The following is a 26,584-nucleotide window of genomic DNA, read 5'->3' as shown; positions in this document are numbered from 1 at the left end:
CATATTCTTCTTTTTTCACTCCCACCTCATCACCAGATAATTTTGATTTTTAGCATGCTATTAAAGGGATAAGTGCATTAGTCTAACCCTCACCTTGAAATTATTTTTGTGGTATCCTGCAATTTCAAAATTCCTGTGCATCTCAAGGAGCATTTATGCTATTAAACATGAGAGGACTAATGCGTACCATAAAAAAAGAGTAAATTTCATGCAGAATAAATGATCTAGTGTTCTAGGCTGCAAAGTGAAATGATATGTGCCTAGTGAAATGACATTCTTATATGTTTTTAACGTATTTTTGTGCAGTAATGAAAATCAGAAGATAGTGTTGCCATAAGGAAGGATAGAATACTGCCTCATAGTCTGTTGCCCCTTACTAAATGTCTCTGCAGAAAACATTTTTTCTTTCTAACATAATTATAACATATTATTTTAAAACATAGAAGACAAATGAGGTTAGTACTGTATTAAAGCATGGAAGAAATGCATTTGTTTGTCTGTTATGAATCTGGGCATTGGAATGTGGTTTATTGTGTAGGTATTTCTCATATTCATCTTAACTTTATGCATAATATATATTAACTAGGACTGTCAATTGCAGTTAAAAAATTAATCATGATCAATCGCACTGTTAAACAGTAGAATACAAATTGAAATTTATTAAATATTTTTGAGGCTTTTCTACATTTTCAAATATATCTGTTGCAGTTACAACACAGAATACAAAGTGTACAGTGCTCACTTTATATTATTTTTTATTATAAATATTTGCACTGTAAAAATGATAAAAGAAATAGTATTCACCTCAAACAAGTACTGTAATGGAATCTCTTTATCATGAAAGTTAAACTTACAAATGTTTTGTTGTTGTTGTTGTTACATAACTGCACTCAAAGACAAAACAATGTAAAACTTTAGAGCCTGGAATGGTGGTTGAAGCATGAAGGGACATATGAATCTTTAGCGCATCTGGCATATAAATATCTTGCAACGCCGGCTACAACCATGCCATGTGAATGTCTGTCCTCACTGTCAGGTGATATTGTAAACAAGAAGTGGGCAGCATTATCTTCTGCAAATGTAAATAAACTTGTTTGTCTGAGTGATTGGCTGAACAAGAAGTAGGACTGAGTGGACTTGTAGGCTCTAAAGTTTTACATTGTTTTGTTTTTTAATGCATTTTTCTTTGTACATAATTCTACATTTGTAAGTTTAATTTTCATGATAAAGAGATTGCACTACAATACTTGTATGAGGTGAATTGAAAAATACTATTTCTTTTGTTTTTTATAGTGCAAATATATGTAATAAAAATAAATATAAAGTGAGCACTGTACACTTTGTATTCTGTGTTGTAATTGAAATCAATATATTTGAAAAAGTAAAAAACATCCAAAATATTTAAATAAATAGTATTCTATTGTTTAATAGCGCGATTAATCAGGATTAATTTTTTTAATTGCACAATTGATCACTATTAATTTTTAATCACTTGACAGCCCTAATATTAACTATATTATGTATTTATTTATTTATTTATTTATTTTATTTGTATAACCGTAGTGCTGAGTAGCTCTATTCATGAACCAGGATATGAATTTTTAATTGCTTATATCCATATCATTCAAGAGTGTCTAGAATTTATTTATCGGGGGTAGGCGTGTTAGCCTGTATCCACAAAAACAACAAGGAGTCTGGTGGCACCTTAAAGACTAACAGATATATTTGGGCATAAGCTTTTGTGGATAAAAAACCTCACTTCTTCAAATGCATCTGAAGAAGTGAGGTTTCTTACCCACGAAAGCTTATACCCAAATAAATCTGTTAGTCTTTAAGGTGCCACCAGACTCCTTGTTGTTTTTTATAATTGATTTATTATTTATTTTATTATATACTACTATATGCAAATATAATAAAAGAAAATATAATTTTCCTTAACAAATTTCCAGTTAAAAGTTTTGTGTTTGTGGAAGAAAAAGAAGAAACGTAAGGTTGTGAAGACAGCAAAGTACAAAACAAGAAATCTGATGTATGTGGGATAATTTTACAGTTAGCGCTTACTGGATTTAGGTATTTATTTTCCTGAAGATATATGTTTACATGTCACTCTGCAAATATAGGCACTGCTCCTGCAATCTGCTCTGTGCTGGTCAATCTTTGCTCTCATGTGTAGGCCCACTGAAACTGGTGGGGTTCTGCATGAGTGTAGGATTCTGCCCACATAGATCTGATTGCAGAATGGGAGCCAAAGAGAAGACTCATTTCATGCCCCAAGGAACTCACAATGTAATAATTAACATGTGAGTTAGCTAGAAATACCTTGGTCGCACAGTCTGTTAGGAGTAAAATTAGACCTATTAGTTGGGTTTGAGTTTATGGTTGCATGCCTATCTGAAATATGACAGTAAGCATACACATCAAATCATCCTCTCTGCTCCTCTTATCTGCTAGTCCTGCTAGCAGGCCAGGATATGCATAAGTATCTTATTCTCTTTGAGAATAGGGTGAATGGGGCAATGGCACAATGTGAAGCTATGACCTCAGAGAAACCCAGACTTCAAATTGGCATTTAATGTCAGTTACAGCCTTCATTTTGAAGGACTGTTTAACCTTTTCATCTTGAAAAAATTTGGTTTTAAATATTTTTAATCTAAGTTACATTTTTCCTTGGCACATTTTGCATGTCCACGTTTCATTTTTCATAGTGGTGCTTACTGCATGCCCAGTGTATTCTTCTAACTGATCATAACTTCTAATGTGGTTTGCTAAAAGTGCATACCTTGATGCAGCCATTTTTCTGAATTCATTTTATTCTATGATGATCAGTACCAGTCCAGATTCTGTACATCTCTTTTTATCTCTTTTTAAACAGCTTTCATGAATTTTTACATAATAAAATTCATATTCCACCATATAATTTCTATATCTTACAATTTTAGGAACTTTCTTGGTTCCTTCATATATTCTTTACATGGCACCTTGTGTAGAAAAAGAAATCTATCCATATACTTTATTCTACAAACCATCTCTTCTGTGGTTGAAAACAACTACACATGGCTGTTTATTGATTCTCCTCTACAAAAAGTGGGCAATGTTCTATCACTGGCTCTAGCTTTTTAGTTCTACTTTGGTTAATGGTAATTGCTAAAAGTTTGTAATGCCCTTATCTCCATATTTGATCATTGATTTAGAACCAAGCGAGAATGAAGATAAAGATGATGTATTCATTTTTCTTTTGCTAAAGATACTTTTTGTTTAAATGATTCAAAAACTATGCCAGAGAGTTTAGAAGCCCAGCTAACTTGGGCTTTTCACCTAGGGAGAGCCTTTCTTTACATTGAAAATTGATCCTACGCCTTCACAATTACCTGCCTTTACCAGTTAGGGAACACTTCATGTGTGTTCTTTTCTATTTTCTTGGAAATGAACTGAATGCTTGTCCTGTTTTACTAAATTCTGTATTTCTTTAATCTGAGCTGGCAATAGTTTTCTTAGGGCAGACCTGCAAAACAGTTTTTTTACTTCCAAAATATTACCTATTCCTGCACACCAGTGTCACATATGCACAGAGCTGACCTGAGGTTTTCAGGGAGGATTAGAGAGATGATTATTTGGAATATATCTCAAATTTAAGTGGCTAATTTTACATAAGTATGTGCTGGGATAGGGAAATCTTTGGTCTCAAGTTTCCTACCGCAGAAATGGTGCTCAGCTGCTTGTTCCTTTCAATCCTAGTGATCAGTTTATACTTACAAGGAAAAGTACTAGAAACCCAGAGCCAGACTGTCAGATGGCATAAATGTACAGAGCTACATTGATGGAAGTGAAGCTATGCCAATATACACCAGCAGAGGATCTGACCCATGCTTGTCTTAATTAAAGTTGAGATTCTTCTTCATATGTGTAGCTCCTCTGAAAACTAGGAGTCCTGTGGCTGTTGGCTTCATCAGGTCCAAAGTTCAGCTCTGCCTTAATGTGTTTGTTATTTACAAATAAACTTACGTACTGATGTTCTAGCTGAGTTTAAATTTTTTTCTCTTAAGGTGAATGACCTAACCAAACCTCTTTTTCCATATTTATATTAGTAATTTAAAGCTTTTTTTTGAGTAACTTAAATGCATTTGAACTGAAGTTTTAAAGGGCATACTATTCTCTTGATTTTGTTTAAACCAAATTATTTTAAAAAACGATTGTTAGAGCCTCCTTTAAATAGTATATCATGCATTTTTTAAATTCCTTAATAAAAAAATTATGACGATATTTCTGCTGCTCGCTGATGTTTAAAAGGATATTTTGGGTGGGCCTGACAGCAACAACAACAAACATGCTGAGGTCCACTCCTCTGCCCTGCCCCTCTTTTCTGTTACTCCAGGAACTCTCCTGCCTCCTCCCTCTCCGTATCCCTTCCAGCTTGGCTGCTGCTGTTACTAGTAAACACTCTTTTTGCAAGCCCTGGGGAAAGACCATCCACAGAACAGTGAAGCTAATTTATACCCACAGGCCCCCACATCCAATAAAGCACTTAAGCATGTGCTTAATTAAAGCATTTTAATGGCTCCATTGAAATAGTGAACTACTGTTAAATGCGCAAAGTAAACACATTTTAAAAATAGAGAAAATAAAAGAACGTTTTTCACTTTCATAATTAGTGAGGGTCACTAGTATCAAGAGTAGGCACAAAACTTTCAAGTGAATATGTAATTTTAACTAATTCATCCAGACATTTCTATCCACATAATTGAAGCCACTGTACCACTGGGCAAAGGACCAGAACTCCAAGTCAGGGGAGACCTCAACAAGCTCACTGCACTACAAGCAGTTCAACTGGGTGTTCTCCAGTGCCCCAAGTATGGAACCACTTACACCCTCGACAGATCAAAGGCCCCTGAGGAAGTTAACTGAGGATGAAGGACCTTTAGGATGACCCAGAGCCAGGACTGTCACCTGCCACAGTGAAATTAGGTGAGATGCAGGCTGATGGTCACCAGTGGATGCCACAGCCACTCCAACTCACCCAGGACTTCAGAGAGGAAACAGAGAAACAGATCAGAGAGAAATGGGACAGGGAGGAAATGGCAGATGAGCCAGTGTTGTTTCAGCCAGGTGAGGACTCAATTCACCATTGTTGTTATGGTTGGGGAGAAAAGGCATAAGGGGCCTATCATTGCCTGTGTAGGACCAGTCTCTACTGGGGGATGTTGTGTGGTAGAGGGCAGGCAAATGCCAATTATAGCTTCCCTTCTAGACATGGAAACCACCATTTCCACTTCCGCCTCCCAGCCTCCATCCTTCCCCCACAGGCATTCAGAGGGTGCGCTTCAGCTACTGGTGCATCTGCATTCCTTAATGGGCATGGGAAACCACCATTACTCCCACTACACCCCTGGCACCCATTAATGGTGCCTCTACCGTCCCTACTGGGTGTGACAACTATCATTATGCCTCACCCCTACCCCAGTCTCCAATTCCTCCTCCCCCTTACATCTACATAGGATCCAAGCTGGATTCCAAGCAGGGAAATTAGCAGAGATTTATTGCAAAGCACACTGCTGTATGTGCACAAACCAAGCATTATTAATACACGCATACAAATGCCCATGAAGGCAGGATTGGCACAGAGTGCAAGCAGTTGCTTGGTGCATATATAGTAGTGTGCACTCTCTCAAGCTGGAACTAGAGGCAGTCCATACCACTGTTCCCAGGATATGTAAAGCACTTATATTGTTGGTAGGGTCAGAAAACTTGGAAATTAGCAAAGGAGAGAGTATTGGTTATGGAGTGGAGTGGAGGCCTTGAGATAAAGGTTTCAGCTTATACCTTGCTGCCATGCACAAAATTAAAGGGAAGATATTTTCCTTTTTTTTTTTAACCATGGACAGAAGGTTTACATACTGTTTCTCTGCATTACAGGCCCATCTGCACAAGTACATATCACCCACCCTTGCAGAAGGTTATTGACCGTCAGTGCCAGGCTACTGAATCAGAAAGCAGAAGGAGGAAGACAAGGGACAGACTGCTGATGGACATGCATAAGGACTTTGGTGGAAGGTGTTACCGCCTTTTCTTGCTTCAGAGGGGGAAATGCTGGAGCAGGAATGCAGCTGAGAGGATGCTGAAGAAAAGAGCACGTGATGACCTAGTACATTGCCCATGACCATGCCATGTAAGAGCAAGACACCCAGCAGCAGGGTGAGGAGAGTAAGAAGCAAATGATCATGTTTCTGAGCATTATGGCCAGCAGGTACCAGAACAACCTGGTCCCTGTACCAGCCCAGGTTCAGCACCAGCCTCATCCTACAACCACACACTCTCCTCCATGATCCCACAAGCTGCAGCTAGTGACCCCAGGATGGGGGGTTCGCCAGTTCCATGGTCAGGTTTACCTTAATCACCCCACCCCTATGTAACAATGGTGGAGTGATGACCATGTGCACCCTCCATATATGTGACATGGCACAGTGCCACTTGGATGCATGACACTTGGCTTAAAGCAGCAGGACTGCTAGTGTGATTTATTTTCAATAAAATCTTTCTTTGTTGAATCCTTGGTTTCTGTAAGTGCTTTGGCCGCACTAGAGAGGGAGGGGAGCTTAATAACACAGTTTTATTCCAGCATCACCATCGCAATTAATGCACTTTAAGAGAAATCTTTCCAGTGTGGGAACACTGATACACACCAGCTGCCTCTGCTGCTCCTACCTAGCCAGGGGAGCTGGACAGGGGGGAAGGATTGGGCTCCTGAAGCTGCCATCTCTGGCCTCACACCAGCTGCCTCTGCCACTGTAAACCCGGTATGGGGACTAGGAGAGCTAGTTGAGAAAAAGCCATGGATCTCACCCGTTGTTCAAGATTTGGATTTCCAACAGAATGCGGACAATCAACGCATGCGGAAGTGAGGTGCTGCAGTAAGCCGCCAGGTGAACACTACTTCAACCCATATGACTAGGAGGGACAAAAAATGGTTTCCTGAAATACATCATGGAAGTTTGGAAGGAATGGCTTGGAATAGTGCAGTGCTAAGAACTAAGGGACATGCCCCCAGAAGGCAAACTCCTTTACTTGACTCAGTACTGCAACCATGTGCACACAGCAACTTGAGGATGGCTGAGGTAGCCTTTGCCATGTGGCCTCAACCTGGGCTAATGCAAGTGTAGTACTTCAAGTATTCTTACTGGAACTAACAGTGCAGTGAAGATCAGGGCTGGCTCTAGCCATTTCGCCGCCCCAAGCATGGCGGCATGCCGTGGGGGGTGCTCTGCCGCTCGCCCGTCCCATGGTTCCGGTGGACCTCCGCAGGCATCCCTGCGGAGGGTCTGCTGGTCCTGTGGCTCCGGTGGAGCATCCACAGGCACGCCTGTGGGAGGTCCACCAGAGCCGCGGGACCAGCGGACCCTCCGCAGGGACGCCTGTGGGAGGTCCACCGGAGCCGTCTGCCGCCCTCCCAGCAACCGGCAGAGCGCCCCCCGAGGCATGCCGCCCCAAGCACACGCGCGCGTGCTGGGGCCTGGAGCCGGCTCTGGTGAAGACAAGCCCAGAGCAAGGGAGAATGGAAAGAAATGATACTAGCAAAGCAGTGACGCAACCTTACTCTTAAGATTAGAAGCTCTGAGATGTCTGTATATCACTGGCTATGACATTATGTAGCTGGAAATGCTTCCTGGGCCAAGAAGACTATTGTTTTCTGCAAATGCTTTCATTGGCTGTGTGTATTGCTTACACTTATCTGTTCTTAATAATCTGATACTTTGCTATTCCAAAACTTCTTTGTGTTTTGATTAAAAAAGGAAGCAGAAGAAGAATTTTTTTTCAGCTGTAGCTTCAGTTTGCCAAGAAGTCCTAAGCAGTTTGCTCTTATCTGCAGCCAGAATTAATCGTAAAATGTCCTATAGTGATGAATCCCAGAATACAATTAGTGCAAGTTTTATTATTTTGCAAATTGCATCCCAGTAGCTCTTTGTGTCACCCTCACCCTCATTATCTGTGCATGCTTTTCTAATATTTTGTCATATCATGAGTTAGAGTTATCTGCCCTTTGGCTGCCAGACTAAATGGTCTCTCTTGTAAATAGACAAGGTGGTGAGGTGATCTCTTTTATTGAACTACTAAGTTCTGCTGGTGAGAGAGACAAGTTTTGACCCACACTGAGCTCTCTACAGCTTGAAAGCTTGTCTCTCTCACCAACAGAAGGTCTAATAAAAGAAAGCACCTCACCACCTTGTGGCTCTAATATCCTGGGACCAACATGGCTACAGTTACACACCCTTCAAAATAGGGTTTCAATGAACCACCAAAGTGTTATAGTTTTCAGGTAAGTTAACTATAGCATTCTATGCCCAAATGGAAAACTGTTGAGAAAATATAAAGGTAAATTTTTAAAGCTTTGCATGAGATTTATAGCTAGTGTACTATTAAATCCAGAAGTTAAAACTCTGTTCAGTACTTGGAAATTTTATCTTTAAAAGTCAGGGAATTAATTCATGTCCTTTGTCTGATCCCCTGCATCAGAAACAAAGGGAATGGTGCTCTCATTCATAGGTGAGTCACTATCTTCCTATAGTTGGACATCAGAAAATTTACTTTAAGTATGTTGGGCCTGATTCTCCATTGCCCTGAATCTTGTATAGTCATTTACACAAGTTCAAAGTGAGATTCCCACTCAATTCAGAGTAGCAGCCATGTTAGTCTGTATCCACAAAAAGAACAGGAGAACTCCCACCTTTTCATGTTCTCTGTATGTGTATATATATCTCCTCACTATATGTTCCATTCTATGGATCCAATGAAGTGGGCTGTAGCCCACGAAAGCTTTTGCTCAAATAAATTTGTTAGTCTCTAAGGTGCCACAAGTATTCCTGTTCTTATTCCCAGTAGCATTAACTTTAATCAGCTACATCAGGGGTTCTCAAACTGGGGGTCGTGACTCCTCAGGGGGTTGGGAGGTTATTATATGGGGGTCGTGAGCTGTCAGCCTCCTGTTTCACCTGCAACCCAAACCCTGTTTCACCTGCAACATTTATTAGAGTTAAATATTAAAAATGTGTTTTTAACATATAAGGGCGGGGTTCCCACTCAGAGGCTTGCTGTGTGAAAAGTTTGAGAACTACTGAGCTACATTGAGGCAAAAGGTATTAACTTGCATCTACACTTGGGAAAAGGTTTTGGTTAGGTCTGGATTGGCTAACTTGTCGGGTAACTTTGACCTATCTTCGTCCTTTTTTCCTAATATAGACAAATTGCAAGTCAGGGTTCAGGTGCTTTAGTGGGCTGGCAGAGAGACACTTTTATTGTTCCATTTGTGCTGCACCTGTTCAACGTACCAGAAGAGGACTTTGGTTTCCAGTGCTGTCAATGTAGGATGTTTCATGTTTCACTGTAATACACTTTGGGCTAAATTCAGCCTTCAGATATTCACAGGCAAATCCTATTGAAGTCAATGGGAGTTTGGCCCTTTGTTGTTCACAGAAGTAAAATAGTTTCACCAGCATGAAAGTAAAGAAATTAGTCAAACGTTAAATTAAACATATGTGTTTTATGACATAGAGGTAATAGACATTAAGATTATTTGTTGAAAAACTAAAAGCCTTCACAGGAGATGTCGCAGCCAAGTTGGTAAAGAATGACAGTGCCTCTTTTAGAAATGTATGGTATTGCCATTTTTTGCAATTTCATAATGTTTCATCCTCAAATGTGTGTGCGTACACACAAAAATCTCATTTTAGTAAGTCAGCTATTTCTGTAAATATATATTGTTAAAAACAAAGAAACTTCTTCTTTCCTCCCCCCTTCTATCCCTACCTCTTCCCCCCCACTTTTTTAACAAGGCATAAACCATAGTACGTTAACTCTGATTTTAAGGAACTGTTGGTGCTTGTGGGGCCAAATACTGGAACTAAGAAGCAGCCCAAATGGCTGGACTGTGCACTTTACAGGAGCTTGGGAAGAATCCTTTCCCCCTGAGGACACATCACAGCTGCCTCTAAAATATAAGGGCAGTGTTAGTCCTGACCACTGGTGCACATGCTCACTGTTCTATAGGGAAGAGTGGCTGGTGGATATGCATAGTCACAGGCCCACTAGAATGGGATCTGTCTCTGAACCTTGAATACTAGGCAGAGTCACAGGAAATCCTGGCAAAGCAGAGTCTGACTGTCCACATGGCTGCAGAGTCTGACTGTCCCCTAGATACGGTCCCTGATTCCTGGGCCACTGCAGAATTGCACTGGTTCTTCTGGGTCATTTTCCTTTACAGTCACTGAGGATTTCACCCATTGAGATTATTTGAATTTAATAGCTCTTACATAAAAATGAATTAATTTTTCTCTTCCGTTTCCAAATTGGTGGTGCTATAAGCAAAGAAATGTATGCGTTCCCTCTGGGGTGATGTAAAATTCAGTTATTGTAACAGTCTCTATCAGTTTGAGTAAAGTGTTGGACATTAATACTCTAATATCTTTTTGTCAATAATTTATAGTTGATACAGTTTCTGTTTTCTTCCCCTTGATATGCATAAATACATTCACTCTACAGAATATTCTTTTCTAAAAAAGAAATAGCGCATAAACAAAGCCAAGTTAGAAAGAAACTCAGCTATATAAATGTGTAATGTCTACATAGGAAACTAGATAGAAAAGATATAATTATTTATTTGACTGCATTAAACAGGAATCAGTGTGGCTGACTTGAGCATTAGAGAATTGAAGTGTCTGTTTATGATTAGTAAATAGTCTAATGTGAGTTGTATGGGTGGGTGGCTAGATGGATGGATAGATAGATAGAGAAAATGAAAGTCACAAAGAAATACCAATTTGTTTGTAAATGATTAAAGATGATATCCTTCTCCTTTCTTTTCCTTAGAATTTCACCAGCCAAGACATTGACAGTGGTGTTGACAATAAATCTCTGTCTGCAGTATTAGACAATTTGGCAAAATGCAGCTACTATACTGTGTGGTTAACTGCAGACACTGCCTTTGGAAATGGAAACAAAACCAGTGAGATAATACACGTATATACAGATCAAGATAGTATGTAAACATCTCTATTTTAAATTTTCAAATGTATGTCCAAGCTTTTCATTATAAAATAGTTCTAGAACTTTTAAAAATTATTGCATTCTTTGGAATGAAAAGGTTAAAACGAAGTACTACAGTGAATGCCATTTAAAAAAACTTTTACCGTACTGTAGCATTTATCTTTGCATGGGTTTGATGGTATTCCCTATGCCTAGAATGGGGATAGATCATTCTCATGAACCTTAGCATTAGTATCTGAAGGTGGCCTCTTTGTGTCAATAGATTGAGCAGATTCTTAACTCCACGTTCCATTTTGAACCTGTCACCATTATTTTCTCCACCTTAACTATCAGGATAACCATTATCAATACAAAACCCTACAGTTTAGCCTCTCTTTCGCCATCTAGTTTTCATGACAGTTTGAGAGTATGTTTAATTATCAAGCAACTAATATTTAACCCTTCCTAAAGGGCATTTTGATCTGCTGAGTCTCTTGTCTTTGTAGTGTAGCATCAAAAGCAGTTTTTCCTTTCTGGGCACAAAGAGTGAGAAAATCTGTCTTAAACTATCACAAAGATTTTTCTCCCCTTAATAATTAACATTAACTACAAATAATTATGTACATATACATTCAAGATGTGTTTTTTTAATATCAAAACATAGATGATCAAAGAAAAGATTGTTTTATTTATAGTCACGAAAATAATGTAATAAAATATTGATTGCATAATGTTAGAGATTAAGCTGGTCTAAAAGCAACACTTTGAGTTTATTTTTGTTATTTATATGAAACTAACAGATATATTTATTTTTTGCTTATTAATCCATAGTTCCAGATGGCCCTGTTGAAAGTCTGATATATCAAAATGTTTCTTCAACTGCTATAAATGTAAGCTGGCTTCCGCCATCCCAGCCAAATGGTATAGTCTTCTTCTTTGTTTCACTAAGTTTATGGGATACACAAACAGACAGTGAGATATTGTCTCTCATTACTTACAATACAAGTGTGTTTTTGGATAAGCTGGAGAAGTACACTGATTATATTCTGAAAATCATTCCGGCAACAGTGAAGGGACCATCTAAAATGCACACTGTGAAACTACACATCAAAACTGAAGAAGATGGTAGGTTTAGGATTTTTTTTAATTCCTAAAGAATGTTATTAAAAACAAATAGCCTTCTAAAAATTCTTGATCATTAGGTTGTTTTCTCATGAAATAACGTTACTCATACGCTTGTTAATTCTTTTTTGTCAAATTAACTAATAAAGCAACCCACAATTACTGCCATCATGCAGATTTATTGTAGTGCTTCACTGAGACCATGAAGTAGAAGTTAGCATTGATAAGAGAACAAAGTTAATTGATATTTAAAGATATTTTCCTCCATAATTCACCTTTTTGTAGGATAACTTAGGTTTTTTGGTCTGTATGTTTTTTTTCCTGTTTGTTTTCTCCTTTCGTATTATAGTCCCTGAATCTTCACCTGTGATCAGAACGTATAAGAATCTTTCATCTACCTCAGTTATGTTGTCCTGGGAGCCTCCTCTCCAACCAAATGGTATCATAATAAGTTATGATTTAAAGTTATTTGGACCAGAAAGGAATTATTCTTGGTCTACCTCCAATAATTCTATAATTCTAGAAGATCTTTTACCATTTACACTGTATAGTATTTTTGCTGCTGCAAGAACTATCAGAGGACTTGGTCCCTATGCTACACTTAACTTTTACACAGATGAGTCAGGTGAGTGATAAATAAAATCATATCATGCTTGTTTGGAAATAAATGTATGAAATAGAGGACCCCAGAGCTGGTGCAGAGATGTAAGGCTTCCACATGGCTGATCCTATGTTGGTTGATCCCCTAAAATCCTTGGGCCATGGGGCCAGACACACCACTGCTTCTGTAGGAGGCAGGGTGACAAACCTGCAACATCTGGTGGACGAGTTTAGAGGGAATTCTGGGATTTCAGCCTCTGTCCACACTCTGCCTGTAGGTTTTACTGAGGCGGAGGACACATTCTGACCAAAGGCTACTTAACTCTCACTACTATGGGCCCATATTAGTTCCTTTCCCAAATTACACAAGAAAATAAATTTGAGGTGCCCAAGAATGGTGGCATTCAGTGGCTCATAGGAGCCCCTTTTAAAAATTCTGCCACAAAATTGAAAGGAAGCATGTGAGATTTCCCTGCCTTTGGCAGAATTCACCCATTATAGGAATTATCTTTCCTAGAGATTACTTTTAGCCTTGGACTTATAAGAATACATGAAGACCAGTTTCTTTTTGCCTTTGGAATGCATCATAATTTACCAAGTGTCAATTAATTTTCAGGAAAAACAAACAACCCACCCCACCCTCACCTCCAAAAGGAAAATATTCTTTAAAAATACTTACAGACCCTTACAGGTTTTTTTCACTCCTTGCTCTATTTCAGATTACATTGCACACTGCCATCTTACTCGATATATATATAAATGCACAAAGTAGAGAGGGGAAAAGTGTGTATATATATATATATATGAAAGATCTAATCAATAATAGGTACGATATTTTAGGATACAAGTGTGATATTTTGATTGTGTACCTTTCAAACTAGACTGATTGAAGTGGTAGATAAGACTATAGTAAATAGTCTAGTGGCCCTTTGGGATGGAGTATGTGATCTAATAAGTCTCTTTCATACTCTCTAGAGCACTGGAGTAAATTGCCTAGGGAGGTTGTGGAATCTCCATGATTGCATGTTTTTAAGAACAGGTTAGACAAACACTTGTCAGGAATGCCTCAGGAATGTTAGTCTGCCTCAGTGCCGGGGACTGGACTAGATGACCTACTGAGGTCCCTTCCAGACCTACATTTCTATGATTCTGTAAGTGCATCTACTCCAGTGGTTCTCAAACTTTTGTACTGGTGGCCCCTTTCACATAGCAAGCCTCTGAGTGCGACCCGCCCCCCATATAAATTAAAAACACCTTTTAATATATTTAACACCATTATAAATATTGGAGGCAAAGCGGGGCTTGAAGGGAGGCTGACAGCTCGCGACCTCCATGTAATAACCTTGCGACCCCCTGAGGGATCCCAACTCCCAGTTTGAGAACCCCTGATCTACTCTGTTTTTTGCCAAATATTTTCATACTTCCTTGGTTATGAAAATATGCTTTTGTTTAAATGACAGACAGCATGAATAGATTATCCTGTTCCTCACCCTTACTTTCTCCAACAACATGAATCTTTAGTAAATAGAGTTTATGATAGGCAAGTGGGGCAAGACTGAGGAGTTGTTGAGAGCTCTTTGTTAAAAGGGTAGCAGTACAATATTGGTTCAGTTAAGCTCAGACACGAATGCGTAATGAATCTTTATGATCTTGTGCTCCTACAAAGTATTCATATTTGCCTAAAATTAACATTGTAAATTTGAGCTAATGAGCATTTTCTCCCACAGTGCCATTAGCACCTCCTCAGGATTTGGCTATTTTCAACTATACTGCCTATTCTGTGTGGCTAAAATGGAGGCCAAGTCCTCAGCCAAATGGTGCTATTAAGAACTATAGTTTTAAGATTCAAGAAAACAAGAGTCATACCATATTTTATCAGGTATGTTTATAATATTTAGTGGTGTTTTAAGTATATGAAAAAATATATTTTATTTTTATGGCTATCTGACTCATGTCTCAAAACCAAAAATATGTAAGGCATTTTATATGTCTAGGTATGTCCCTGCATTAATCAAAATTATATGAACTCATAACTTAAATGAGGTGATTTTCTTCCCCCCCCAATGTTTCGTTATAAAAGACACTGGTAAAAGATGTTATGGAAATGCATGTATATTATGGGCTAAATCATATCCTTAAGACACAGTCCACAGTGAGGGATTGTGTGGAGGTTCACACTCCTTCTCCCTCAGCCATATAATGTCTGTTATGGGGCCACTCATCATGCAAGGGAATTGTATTGTAGTAATCGGTCCCAAACAGGGATCCAGACTCCATTGTTCTAGACCCTGCACATATGTGTAATTGAAAAGACAGTTCCTGCCCCAAGGCATTTACAGTCTGCTACTACAAACCATGAAGGAGTGCCCAGGATCCTGTGGAGTTGTGGAGAACATCATGTGGTCCTGACAGAATAGGGATAGAGCAGTTTCTACATCTGTGTACAGGGACTTCTGTTTTGCTTGCCATTATGCAGGACATATGAAAGTTCCTCCATTGCACATCCGAGGACAGGCCAGACAGAATCCAACAGTAGCCAGACTCTGCATGACAGTTAAATGTGATAGAGACCAGCTTCCTTCATGTTGTCACAAGAAGAGTTGTATATGCAAGTGAGCAGACTGTGTGGAGTGCAGCAGTGGGACAGGCAGACCAATTCATGCAGAGGGAGACTGCAGCTTGTAGTGGGGTAGCAGTGGTCCCTCCCTCTCTGGATCAGTGGGAGGCTACTCCGCCTCACTAGGTCATTGGGAGTCACCCACAATTAGGGAATTAGCCACTGCCAGCCTATGGTTGTGGCCGACTGTCTGGGCAGAGCGGTAGTCAGTTGGGGTCTCTACCCTGCAATCAAGGACAAGGAGCAAACAGTTATGGGTCCTGGCCCGCAGTCAGGTGGGAGTAGCAAGGATTCTGTAGTTCACACCTGTACTCAGGGCCAAGCAGCAAACAGTTATCAGGCCAAGCCCTTAGTGAGGACAGGGCCGTAAGGAGTCTGTGGCTCGGGTCTGCATTCAGGGCCGAGCAGCAAGAGGGTTGGACATCTTAGCTCCGGCAGATGGCTGACAAACACAGGCTTCTTGACCTAAAGAGGAGGGACTGCCTCCCCAGGGATGAGGTGGCAAGGGTAAGGGAATGCAGGCTCACCCAACTCCACTGCATCCCAGCCCAGGACCCTAACAGTGGCAGACTGGTCTGCCACTGGGTCAGTGGAGAATCCAGCCGCAACACACTAACCGGGTCTCTGGCAGCAACACAGCCAGATTAAGGTCGGTGGCCCCAAGGCCACTTCCTCCCCTCCCCTCAGGGTGTACCTGGATCCACAGGGGTCCTTCGCTTCATCTGGAGAGAAGGCCCATGGTAGTCCCAGGACCTGCTCCGTGGCTTGGTCAGCAGGTAGTCCAGCAGCTCTGGCCATTCCTTTGCACTGCAGGGGTTTGCTGCAGTCTCGCAGCTCAGGAGCAGGCAAAAGGCATCTGGCTCCTTCGGTGGCTGCAGCCCAGCTGAGCTCCAGGACCTGCTTTTTATACTTCCCATTCCTTCCTCTGACTTCTGGTGGGAGGGGCAAGCACAGCCTGACTCCTCCCACCAGGATTCCCAGCATGGCCCTCCCCCTTCTGTCTCAGTGGGAGACCACACTGCCTCACTACAAAGCTAAGTTGTATAATTAAACATTATTTTGAAAAATCTGCATTTGTTTTCCCAGTAGAACTGAACAGCTCTCCCTACTGCTTTTATAGTCCCATGAAGAGATGGCTGTGAGTGCTGCAGGAACAGCTGTTACCAGGGATAGCCTATACTCTTGCCTCTTTCTCCCGGCATGTTTCTACATTGCCCAAAATAGTCTCTTGTCTCACATAGGGGAGAAGAAATCACCTCTATCTCTTTCTCTCCAATTGCTGGACAAAGGCTGGAAGGACAGGAGGGGCACTGTGCCATAAACAAGCAAAAATAAAAAAGTTAGCCAAAGTGACACTTCAAGCTGGCATTAACCTGTTATATGGAAATCCTTCCCTTCAACCAAATCTATATCTGAAGAGGTGCTATCAGTGATAGAGGCAGAGGAGGGTGTTTGTTTGTGACAACAGCTCTCCAGGCTGGCACAGGATTCATATGTGAAGTTAGGCTGCTGATGTGGTACTACTGTAATTATAATAACTTCCGTTGACAAACTTTCTTCACAAGCCACAGTGAGGGAGAAAGAGTGGAAAGGAAGGGAATGGGAAAGCAGTGTTTTCAATCAATCAGATAATATCTGCTCTATGGTTTGGCTCACTCACTAACATGAATAGGAACTAAACCCTCAAAAACAAGCAGAAGGGCAGATAAATGTGATGCTTGTTGTTATTTGCTATATTTCTATAGAAGCTCTCCATTGTGTCTTTCTAATTTTTTTGTTCTGATATTTTGTAATGTTATTTCTGGCGTGGTGTGTGTGGGGGGAGGAATCTTGAAAGAGGTATCCTGTTCGTACAGAAAAAAATCTGGCTTGGGCACATCTGAAGTAGCACAATAAAGGATTTGACCCTGCTTGGACAATTTTGTGTGATGTGGAGACATGAAGGATGCAGGAGACAAGACTGCAGTACCAAAACTCTCATTAAATCAGTGTGGGGAGTATGAGATCCAGTGTGTCCAAATATGTGGATTTTGTGCTAACAATTGTGTTTTTCTTCTAAGAACGTTTCAGGTTCACACAGTGACGCAAACCTTGTTGGATTAGAGCCATTCAGCACCTATTTTATCAGTGTCTCTGCTTTTACAAGAGTTGGAAATGGCAATCAATTCAGTAACATAGTCCAATTCACAACAAAAGAATCAGGTTAGAAACAGTTTGGTTTTTTTTTAATGAACTGCAGCATTGTCTATGCAGATTTCCTTTTATAACTGAACAGCATTCTTCCTTTGCTCTCCAAATGTAATGGAACTCAGAACTATATCATTGTCACAACATGCACTCGCATTCCTATTTTACCTGATAGGTGAGGTCTTTACTTTTCAAGTTCTATGTTGGAAGTCTGAAATTAGAAATATCCTCGATTGAACAGATAGGCATATATGGCTCCTATAAATCTTTCTGTAGCACACAGATAGGAGGAGGAAAATTAGATAAATATCAAACTTTGGAGACTAAAGTTATATTTTAGATCACTGTGAAAGCAACTGAGTAACAGTAATATCAAAGGCAACTGGACAAAGAGAGGGCAAATGAATCAGAAGCTACTTTTTAAGAAATACGAATGTTTAACATTTTCTGATAACTTGTTTAGGGAAAAAAGGTAGTCACTAATTAAACATCTTCCTTTGTGATATCTCAGTCTTTCTGACAACTGGGAAGAACTATGCAATATAATTATTTAATTAATTAATCACTTACTAGCTGCATCTTGTGCTTGACACATATCCTTTGAAGTTACAGAAGCTAGAAAACTGTCCTTTCCCTTTCTAAACAGGGACACTGAGAAGAAAGCAGAAAAGAGAGGGGAAGAGAGCACAGGCAGGATTTAGCCTGCTAGGAAGTGTTTATTTTCAATGACTAGTAGCTATTTAATATATTTTTTTTACTAGTAACAAATGTTTATCATGTTGTTTAAAAGTGATGAAATGATAGTATGAAAAACTGAAAATTCTCTAAAGCTATAGGGCGAGATCTCAGGGTGCAGACAAACTATACGGAGCTCAACTCAGAGCATTTGAGCAAAGATAGTTTAGAAGGCTGCTGTCATTGGTCCAACTCAGGGCATCCCTCATGCTGCCCTAGTTTACAGTGGCTGCAAACAGCCAAGGAGCATCAGGATTTAGGGGTCTCCTCCTTTTGCTTTTCTATTCTAGCACTGGAAAGGAGGATAAGCCCCTACATTGCCGGTTCAGCCCTGGAAATTCACTTTGATGCTGGTATCCGAGCCATGGTGTTAGACAGCTCTTGACTAGTTAGAAGGCCGAATTTCCGAATGCCATTTTATAACATATACTTCTGTACCAGATCCGGATTGGCTACAGAACTTGCTTATACACACCAGATGTGTTGACTCAGGGTATGTCTACACTACAGGATTATTCCAATTTTACAGAAACCGGTTTTTTAAAACAGATTGTATAAAGTCGAGTGCACGCGGCCACACTAAGCACATTAATTTGGCGGTGTGCGTCCATGTACCGAGGCTAGCGTCGATTTCCGGAGCATTGCACTATGGGTAGTTATCCTGTAGCTATCTTATAGTTCCCACAGTCTCCCCCACCCATTGGAATTCTGGGTTGAAATCCCAATGCATGATGGTGCAAAAACAGTGTCGTGGGTGATTCTGGGTAAATGTTGTCACTCAATCCTTCCTCCATGGAAGCAATGGTAGACAATCATTTCACGCCCTTTTTCCCCTGGATTGCCCTGGCAGACGCCATAGCATGGCAACCATGGAGCCTGTTTTGCCTTTTGTCACTGTCACCGTGTGTGTACTGGATGCTGCTGACAGAGGTGGTATTGCAGTGCTACACAGCAGCATTCATTTGCCTTTGCAAGGTAGCCGAGATGGTTACCATCCCTATTGCACTGTCTGCCATTGTAAATTGGTGATGAGATGATGGTTATCAGTCATTTTGCACCGTTTGCAATTGGAAATTGGTGATGACGGTTATCAATCATTTTGTACTATCTGCTGCTGTCATGGGTGCTCCTGGCTGGCCTCGCTGAAGTCGGCCGGGAGCGCATGGACAAAAATGGGAATGATTCCCCTGGTCATTCCCTTCTTTATGTTTTGTCTAAAAATAGAGTCAGTCCTGCCTAGAATATGGGGCAAGTGTACTAGAGAACCAGAGAGCACAGCTGCTCCGGGTCAGAGCCCCAGAGATCTCACAGAAATGATGAGCTGCATGCCATTCTAGGGTGTGCCCCTGCAACAACCCACCCATTGCTTCACTCCTCCCCCAACCCTCCTGGGCTACCATGGTGGTGTCCCCCCATTTGTGTGATGAAGTAATAAAGAATGCAGGAATAAGAAACAGTGACTTTTTAGCGAGATAAAATGAGGGGGAGGCAGCCTCCAGCTGCTATAATAGTCCAGGCAGGACATTAAAGGTGGGGGGGAAGAGGAGCGCAGCCTACCACTGCTATGATAGTCCAGGGAGTACAGAATCTTTTCTTTAGACATGAAGGGGGGAGTGCTAATCGAGCTCAGCCTCCAGCTGCTATGATGAGGACAGTTACCAAGCATTTTGTACCGTCTGTCGGGAATGACCAGGAGTCATTCCCATTTTTACCTAGGCGCCCCCAGCCGACCTCACCGAGGCCAGCCAGGAGCATTCATGGGATGATGAGGATGGTTTTCCATCATTTTGCACCGTCTGCCATCAGGAAAGGAAGGGGAGGGGATGCTGCTGTTCAGTGCCACAGCACCGCGTCTACCAGCAGCATGCAGTAGACATACGGTGACATTGAAAAAAGGTGAGAAACAATTTTTTTCCCTTTTCTTTCACGGGGGAGTAGGGGGGGTAAATTGATGAGATATACCCTGAACCACCCCGGACAATGTTTTTGACCCTTCAGGCATTGGGAGCTCAGCCAAGAATGCAAATGCTTTTCGGAGACTGCGGGGACTGTGGGATAGCTGGAGTCCTCAATTCCCCCTCCCTCCCTCCATGAGCGTCCATTTGATTCTTTGGCTTTCCGTTACACTTGTCACGCAGCACTGTGCTGAGTCCCTGCTGTGGCCTCTGTCTATCATAGCCTGGAGATTTTTTCAAATGCTTTGGCATTTCGTCTTCTGTATCGGAGCTCTGATAGAATGGATTTGACTCCCCATACAGCGATCAGATCCAGTATCTCCCTGATGGTCCACGCTGGAGCTCTTTTTGGATTTGGGACTGCATTGCCACCCGTGCTGATCAGAGCTCCATGCTGGGCAAACAGGAAATGAAATTCAAAAGTTCGCGGGGCTTTTCCTGTCAACCTGGCCAGTGCATCCGAGTTCAGATTGCTTTCCAGAGCAGTCACAATGGTGTACTGTGGGATACCGCCCGGAGGCCAATACCGTCGAATTGCAGCCACACTAACTGTAATCTGACATGGCAATACCGATTTCAGCTCTACTCCCCTTGTCGGGGAGGAGTACAGAAATCAGTTTAAAGAGCCCTTTATATCAATATAAAGGGCTTCGTAGTGTGGACGGGTGCAGGGTTAATTCCAGTTTAACGCTGCTAAATTCGGTTTAAACGTGTAGTGTAGACCAGGCCTAAAAGTTCTTTTAATGCTCTGCCAGGCCTGGCTGAAGTTTTACACACTCTGCCACCTAGTGGCTGAACCGTATAATATAGTTTAGCATTCCCTTAGATCAGTGGTGGGCAATCTGTGGCCCATCACGGCAATGTGATTGTGAGCCGCGAGACATTTTGCTGACATTGACCATCCGCAGGCATGGCCCTCGCAGTTCCCAGTGACTGTGGTTCACCGTTCCTGGCTAATGGGAGCTTTGGATAGCGACGGGTCACAGGAACATGCTGGCCACCGCTTCTCGCAGCTCCCATTGGCCAGGAACAGAGAACTACAGCCACTAGGAGCTGCAGGGGACCATGCCTGCGGACGGTTAACGTTAGCAAATGTCTCATGACCCGCAATCAGATTACCCTGATGGGCCGCAGGTTACCCACCACTGCCTTAGATCACTTCCTTTAAATTCTACATTCCTACCATTTACAATATTTACACTATCATGCTATCTTTGAGTTTCAGTATGTATCAATCTGTTAAATGTCTCTCGTTTTCTAATTACATGACCCAAACTCATAGCAGCTTGATCATCTGAGTTGCCAGGACTGGCTGCGGTCATTGGAATCCTTGAGTCATCTTCTTGTTCTGCAACAACCATCTGTAGAATTTGCTCTGCTGATTGTTCTTTATAGGAATAAATTGTAGGTGTCCATGGTTCCTGTTGAACTGTCCACTGTCGTGCTCGATCACATATGATCTAGGCACCGAATTCTTTTTCTTTATGATAGCTGGAGTTGTCCATCCTTTTTCTCCGTCCAGTTTGACGTGAACATGGTCACCAGATTCTAGACCTGGCAGTTTTCTACCTGAGAAATGTCTATTATAAAAGTGTTCATAAGCTCTTTTCACCTTTTTATCTGATTTGGCTACTCTCTTTGTGTCTGGCCACTTTGGAAATAGGTTCTTTTCCAGAGTTGGAACAGTAGTTCTGAGTTGCCTTCCCACGAGGAGCTGTGCTAGACTATGTCAGTAGCCGCTATTGGTGTTGATCTGTAACTCAGAAGAGCAAGGAATGGATCTTCCTGCTGTAGGATTTTCTTGTCTCTCTCAGCTTCTCCATTTGCTTGTGGGTAATATGGACTGCTGGTAATATGATCAAAATCATATTTCATTTGGAATTACTTAAATTCTGCTGGAGTGAATAGTGGTCCATTGTCCATCACTAGTTGTTCTGGAATACTGAAGTGAGCAAAAGGTATACTTCAGTTTCTTGATAACACAGCAACTTGGTATGTCTTTCAAGTACATTATTTCTGTATACCTGGAAAAGGAGTCCACAATGACAAGGTAATGGTGTCCTCTGAATTCAGATAACTTTTCAGCTAGTCTCTTCCGAGATCTGTCTGGCACAGGTGGTGTTATTAAAAGTCCTTTGTGTTGTGCTGGCCTGTTAGTTCTTCAGTGTTCACAGGCAGGTACAGTATTCTTTATGTCTTTGCTGATGCCCAGCCAACAAACAGACTGCTTCACCTTCACAGCATTTTGTTAATCCTTGATGTCCTTTTTGGGTGAGGTTTAGGATTTCTGCTCTCATTTAGTTTGAAATTATGATGCAATTGACTTTAATCATGAGTCCATTTGACTTGCATAATTGTCCATACACTGCAAAGTAACCTCTTGTCACTTCCTTGGTGTCCTTTAAATATGTGGGCCAGTCATGTCCATGTAACTTAGAACATCCTGAAGCTGTGTGTCTGTCAAAGTTGCTTTTTGTAGCTGTTGTAGTCTCTTTTATGACACTGCTTTGTATCATTCTCCACACCTTTACATCATCTTTGAACTCATGGGTAGTTGAATGCAACACTGGGCTCTTTGACAGACTGTCTGCTACTAAAAGACTTTTTCCAGGTGCATATTTAGCAATTGGATTAAATCACATTAACCTTAGCAATAGACATTGTTATCTCAGTGATGCTTGATACAAGTCTTTCCCACTGTTGAGGGTTACATGTAGTTTATTCACCCATGAAAGCTCATGCTCCAAAACTTCTGTTAGTCTATAAGGTGCCACAGGACTCTTTGCTGCTTATGTAGTTTATGATCTGTTATCAGTATAAACAAATCTAATCCACAAAGATACCTGTAGAAGTTCTCACATGCCCATATGCTTGCCAGGCACGCCTTTTCAATCTGTGCATATCGTTTTCTGCTTCTGTGAGTGTGAGAGAAAAATGAAGCTGGCTTCCACTAAATTCCATATTGTTGAAACAATGTACCACTTAGGGCCATAGCTACTTGCATCCTCACTGACCATTGTGGATTTGTGCACATCATATTACTGGAGAACTGGAGCTGTTCAGATAATTTCTATTACCTTTTTATAGGCAATTTTTTGTTATGGCCGCCATAGCCAAGTTATTTTGGACTTCAGTTCATTCAGCGGTTTTGTACCTATAGAAAAGACTTGTGGATACCAACCAAGGTAATTTACCATCCCCAGGATATGTTTCAATTCTGGAACATTTGTTGGTGCATTCAATTAATTGCTTTTACTTTCTTGAGGCTAGGACTGATTCCATCTTTGTTTATTGTCTGCACCTAGAGCTCGATTTGGGGTAGACAGAAAATGCATTTTTCCTTGTTTAGCTTCAGTTCAGACTGACTGATGAGGACTTTGTTGAGAGTTTTATTGTATTCTTCCATAGAAGACCCATATATAAAAATATTATGCACTAAGACTACAATTCCATTTGTATTTGTTAACAGTTCTGCCTTCTTTCTTTGGAAAATTTCAGGTGCATTGGTAATCCCAAAAGGTAATCTTTGAAAGCAAAATCTCTCAAAGGGTGTGATAAATGTTAGTTTAGCACTTTCTTTGTCTAAAGGAGTTTGCTAGAATCTGCTTGAGGCATCAAACTCAGATAATACTGTAGCTCCTTTCACTTTGGGAGGGAAGTCATCCAGTGTTGAGAGGATATATTTTTCTCTTGCAACTGCTCCATTAAGTCTTTTAAGGTCCACACAGATTGTATTTTTCCATTTTTCTTTATAACTGGTACTATTCAGACACACATGTTGTTGGCTCAGAGTTTTTCTCGATTATGTCAGTCTTCTCCATTCTCTATAACTCAGTTTCTCCTTTATGGAGTAATGGGAGAGGAATCCTGTAAGATATATGTAATCCTTCTGCCCCTCTGAGTTGGCAGCAACAAGGGCCGGGTTCAGTATCCAGGGGTTCCGTTTCAATAATGCAATGCAAAACCAGCTCGAGCCCCCCCCCCCCAGTGACCTGGGACAATTACATACCCCCTCTGGGCGTCTCTAGGAGGCAATACTTCCCCTCTTGCAAGCACAGAATCTGAGTGTAGCAAAATCCTTTTAATAAAGGAGGGAAACAATGAGCATCATATTGGGGAAACACCACAAACAGGATTCATAACATAGACCCACCAAGTAAGTTTTGGCAGTGTCCTTTTCCCCTTAGGGTCTTAAGCCCAATCACTCCAAAGTCCAACAACCCAAAAGTCTCTGTCCCTGGTCAGTGCCGCCCTAGAGTTCAAAAGTTTATCTGCAGAGTTTTACCCCCCGGCCTAGGTGGAAATGGGGGGGGTGCACACAGGGTGTTAATGGGCACCTTACATGGTCCAAGGCTGACTGCCCCGCCTCTCTGTGCTCTGCTGCCGCCTTCACCACGAACAGCTCCACTCCACCAGCCGACCTGTGAGCCACTCCAGCCATCGCCGCAAACTGGTCCACTCGCTCGCTCGCTGTTCCATGGGGTGGTCCAACCATCCTGCTCAGCTCTGCTCTGCTCTCATCCACTCCGCTTTCTGTGGGCTGCTCCAACCGTCCTGTAAACTGCTCTGCTCTGCCAGTTGCTTAGTGATATATCTTCAGGCTTCCTCACTAGTTACCACAACACTCAGCTCAGTAAGTTTAGCTCTTTTAGTAATTTCAGCTCTTAGTGACTTCAGCTTCTAATAGGGGAGCCCCAGCGCTGGTGCACCACTGGCCCAAAGTAAATTCAGCTCAGCAGCTTCTTGCTAGATTTCTAATAAAATCAAAATTAGCTCTGCCAGTCAACAGTGGAGAGAAGAGGAGGTGCAATCGGTGTTCCAGGCCCTCAAAAGGGGCCCATATCATCAGGTACACACACCAGTCTCCAGCCTTTCTCAATTCACAGAGTTTTGGAACCTATGTCCCTTGTCTAGCGAGTGCTACTTAGTTGATGGTGAGACCCTCTGTCATAAAACCAGTTTATAGTGCCTCATTCACATAATCAGGGTAACAACACTTTATGCCTCCTGCCCCAATAACAGAGAAATTGGGGATCCCACAGCTGTCAAAGTGAACACTTTAGGCTGCCGTGGGCTATGCTAGGCAGGGTGGGTGTGCCTATGCAAACAAGATCAGCCCCTGAAGTTCTTTTCCACATTCGCCATAATTCACCATCAGATGTCAGGATAGAGCTCATCCTGACTCTGCTTACATATATGTAGACTATATGGTTGAGCATTGTCTCAAGGGTTTTTTTTAATACTGCATCTCATTTCAACAGTCCAATATCACCAAATATTCCACTGAGTTCTTCCACCTCCCTCACTAGGCTCAGCGTGGCTGCCACATTGTGGCTGAGAAGGCAGTTGGTCTGTGGTCCTTTGATCAAATACATTCTGAATGCAAAGATTTTGTCTTTGTAAGTTGTTTTTGTAGTGAACTGGCCCATGCAGTACAGAATACCTCTGTGGATAGTCGGAGCTGTGTCAGGTGACTTCAGTTCTTGTAGGAGTTGAAGGTGATTGTAAGTCCCTTATGAGATGACTGTGACATCATCTCCTCAGTCACTTTTAAAGTCAATAGTCTTGTTATTAATATTCAGTCATCACAAGTGATAGATCCTAGAAATGGCTCTTGATTCTTTGTAATATGAGTCGACTCCCTGACTGCTTTGATGCAAAAAACAGCTGCAAAATGTCCATATTTCATGCATTTATTACACCATGTGCCTCTGGCTGGACATGCATCATCTCTTGGGACATGACTGTTTCTACACCGTGTGCATGTAGGATGGAATTTGTCCCTTTTAACCTGGGAGTTGTCTCTCCTTGCCTTAGGGATCTTATGGTAATGACTTCTAGCACTTGTGCTGCATTTTTTAGCAGCTTCTTGTTTTTCAAGTTTGTCAAGTTGCTCTTGATTTTGGTCTCACCAGCTCAGACTGCTTTGCTTTCTGTATAGCTGTGGCTAGAGTTAAATCTCTTTTCAATTGTATCTGCTGTGAAAGGATTTTGTCTGTTAACCCAATAACCAGCCTGTCACTGATATCTTTATGTTTTGCATTCCCAGTTTTCAGCCAATGCATGCAGAGCTTATAAAGCATTTGATATTTTCCTCTGGTTCTTGAATTTTTGAGATGAAAACATGCTCTGTCATAAAACATATTTCTCTGAGACAAAATATGCATCAAACATAGCCAGAACCCTTTCATAGTCATGTTTGAGACTGTATTCAGTAAATTCAAAGGATGTAAGGATATGTTCTGCTTGCTTCACCATAGCATAAATTAAAGAAGATAGCCATATATCTCCAGTTTCTTCGTAGAGTTTGAAATCTTGCAAAATACTGTTTCCAGTTTGACCATTGTGAAGATTTGTC

At 41.3% G+C, this 26,584-nt stretch overlaps 1 protein-coding gene across 1 annotated transcript in view; it reads left to right on the top strand.

Annotated features, from left to right (window-relative positions):
• The window catches only part of PTPRQ (protein tyrosine phosphatase receptor type Q), a 161,742-nt gene that overhangs the window by 46,039 nt on the left and 89,119 nt on the right, over positions 1-26,584 (top strand). Inside the window, exons 20-24 of the mRNA XM_030549449.1 lie at positions 10,855-11,023; positions 11,842-12,135; positions 12,482-12,757; positions 14,460-14,611; positions 17,410-17,551. Of these exons, the coding sequence (XP_030405309.1) occupies positions 10,855-11,023; positions 11,842-12,135; positions 12,482-12,757; positions 14,460-14,611; positions 17,410-17,551 (1,033 nt within the window). The remainder of the gene's footprint in view (positions 1-10,854; positions 11,024-11,841; positions 12,136-12,481; positions 12,758-14,459; positions 14,612-17,409; positions 17,552-26,584) is intronic.

The sequence above is a fragment of the Gopherus evgoodei genome, chromosome 1, assembly GCF_007399415.2.
Source record: "Gopherus evgoodei ecotype Sinaloan lineage chromosome 1, rGopEvg1_v1.p, whole genome shotgun sequence".
Classification (NCBI taxonomy): Eukaryota; Metazoa; Chordata; order Testudines; family Testudinidae; genus Gopherus; species Gopherus evgoodei.
Note: the sequence above shows the minus strand (reverse complement) of the source record. Positions and strands in the feature narration are given on the sequence as shown.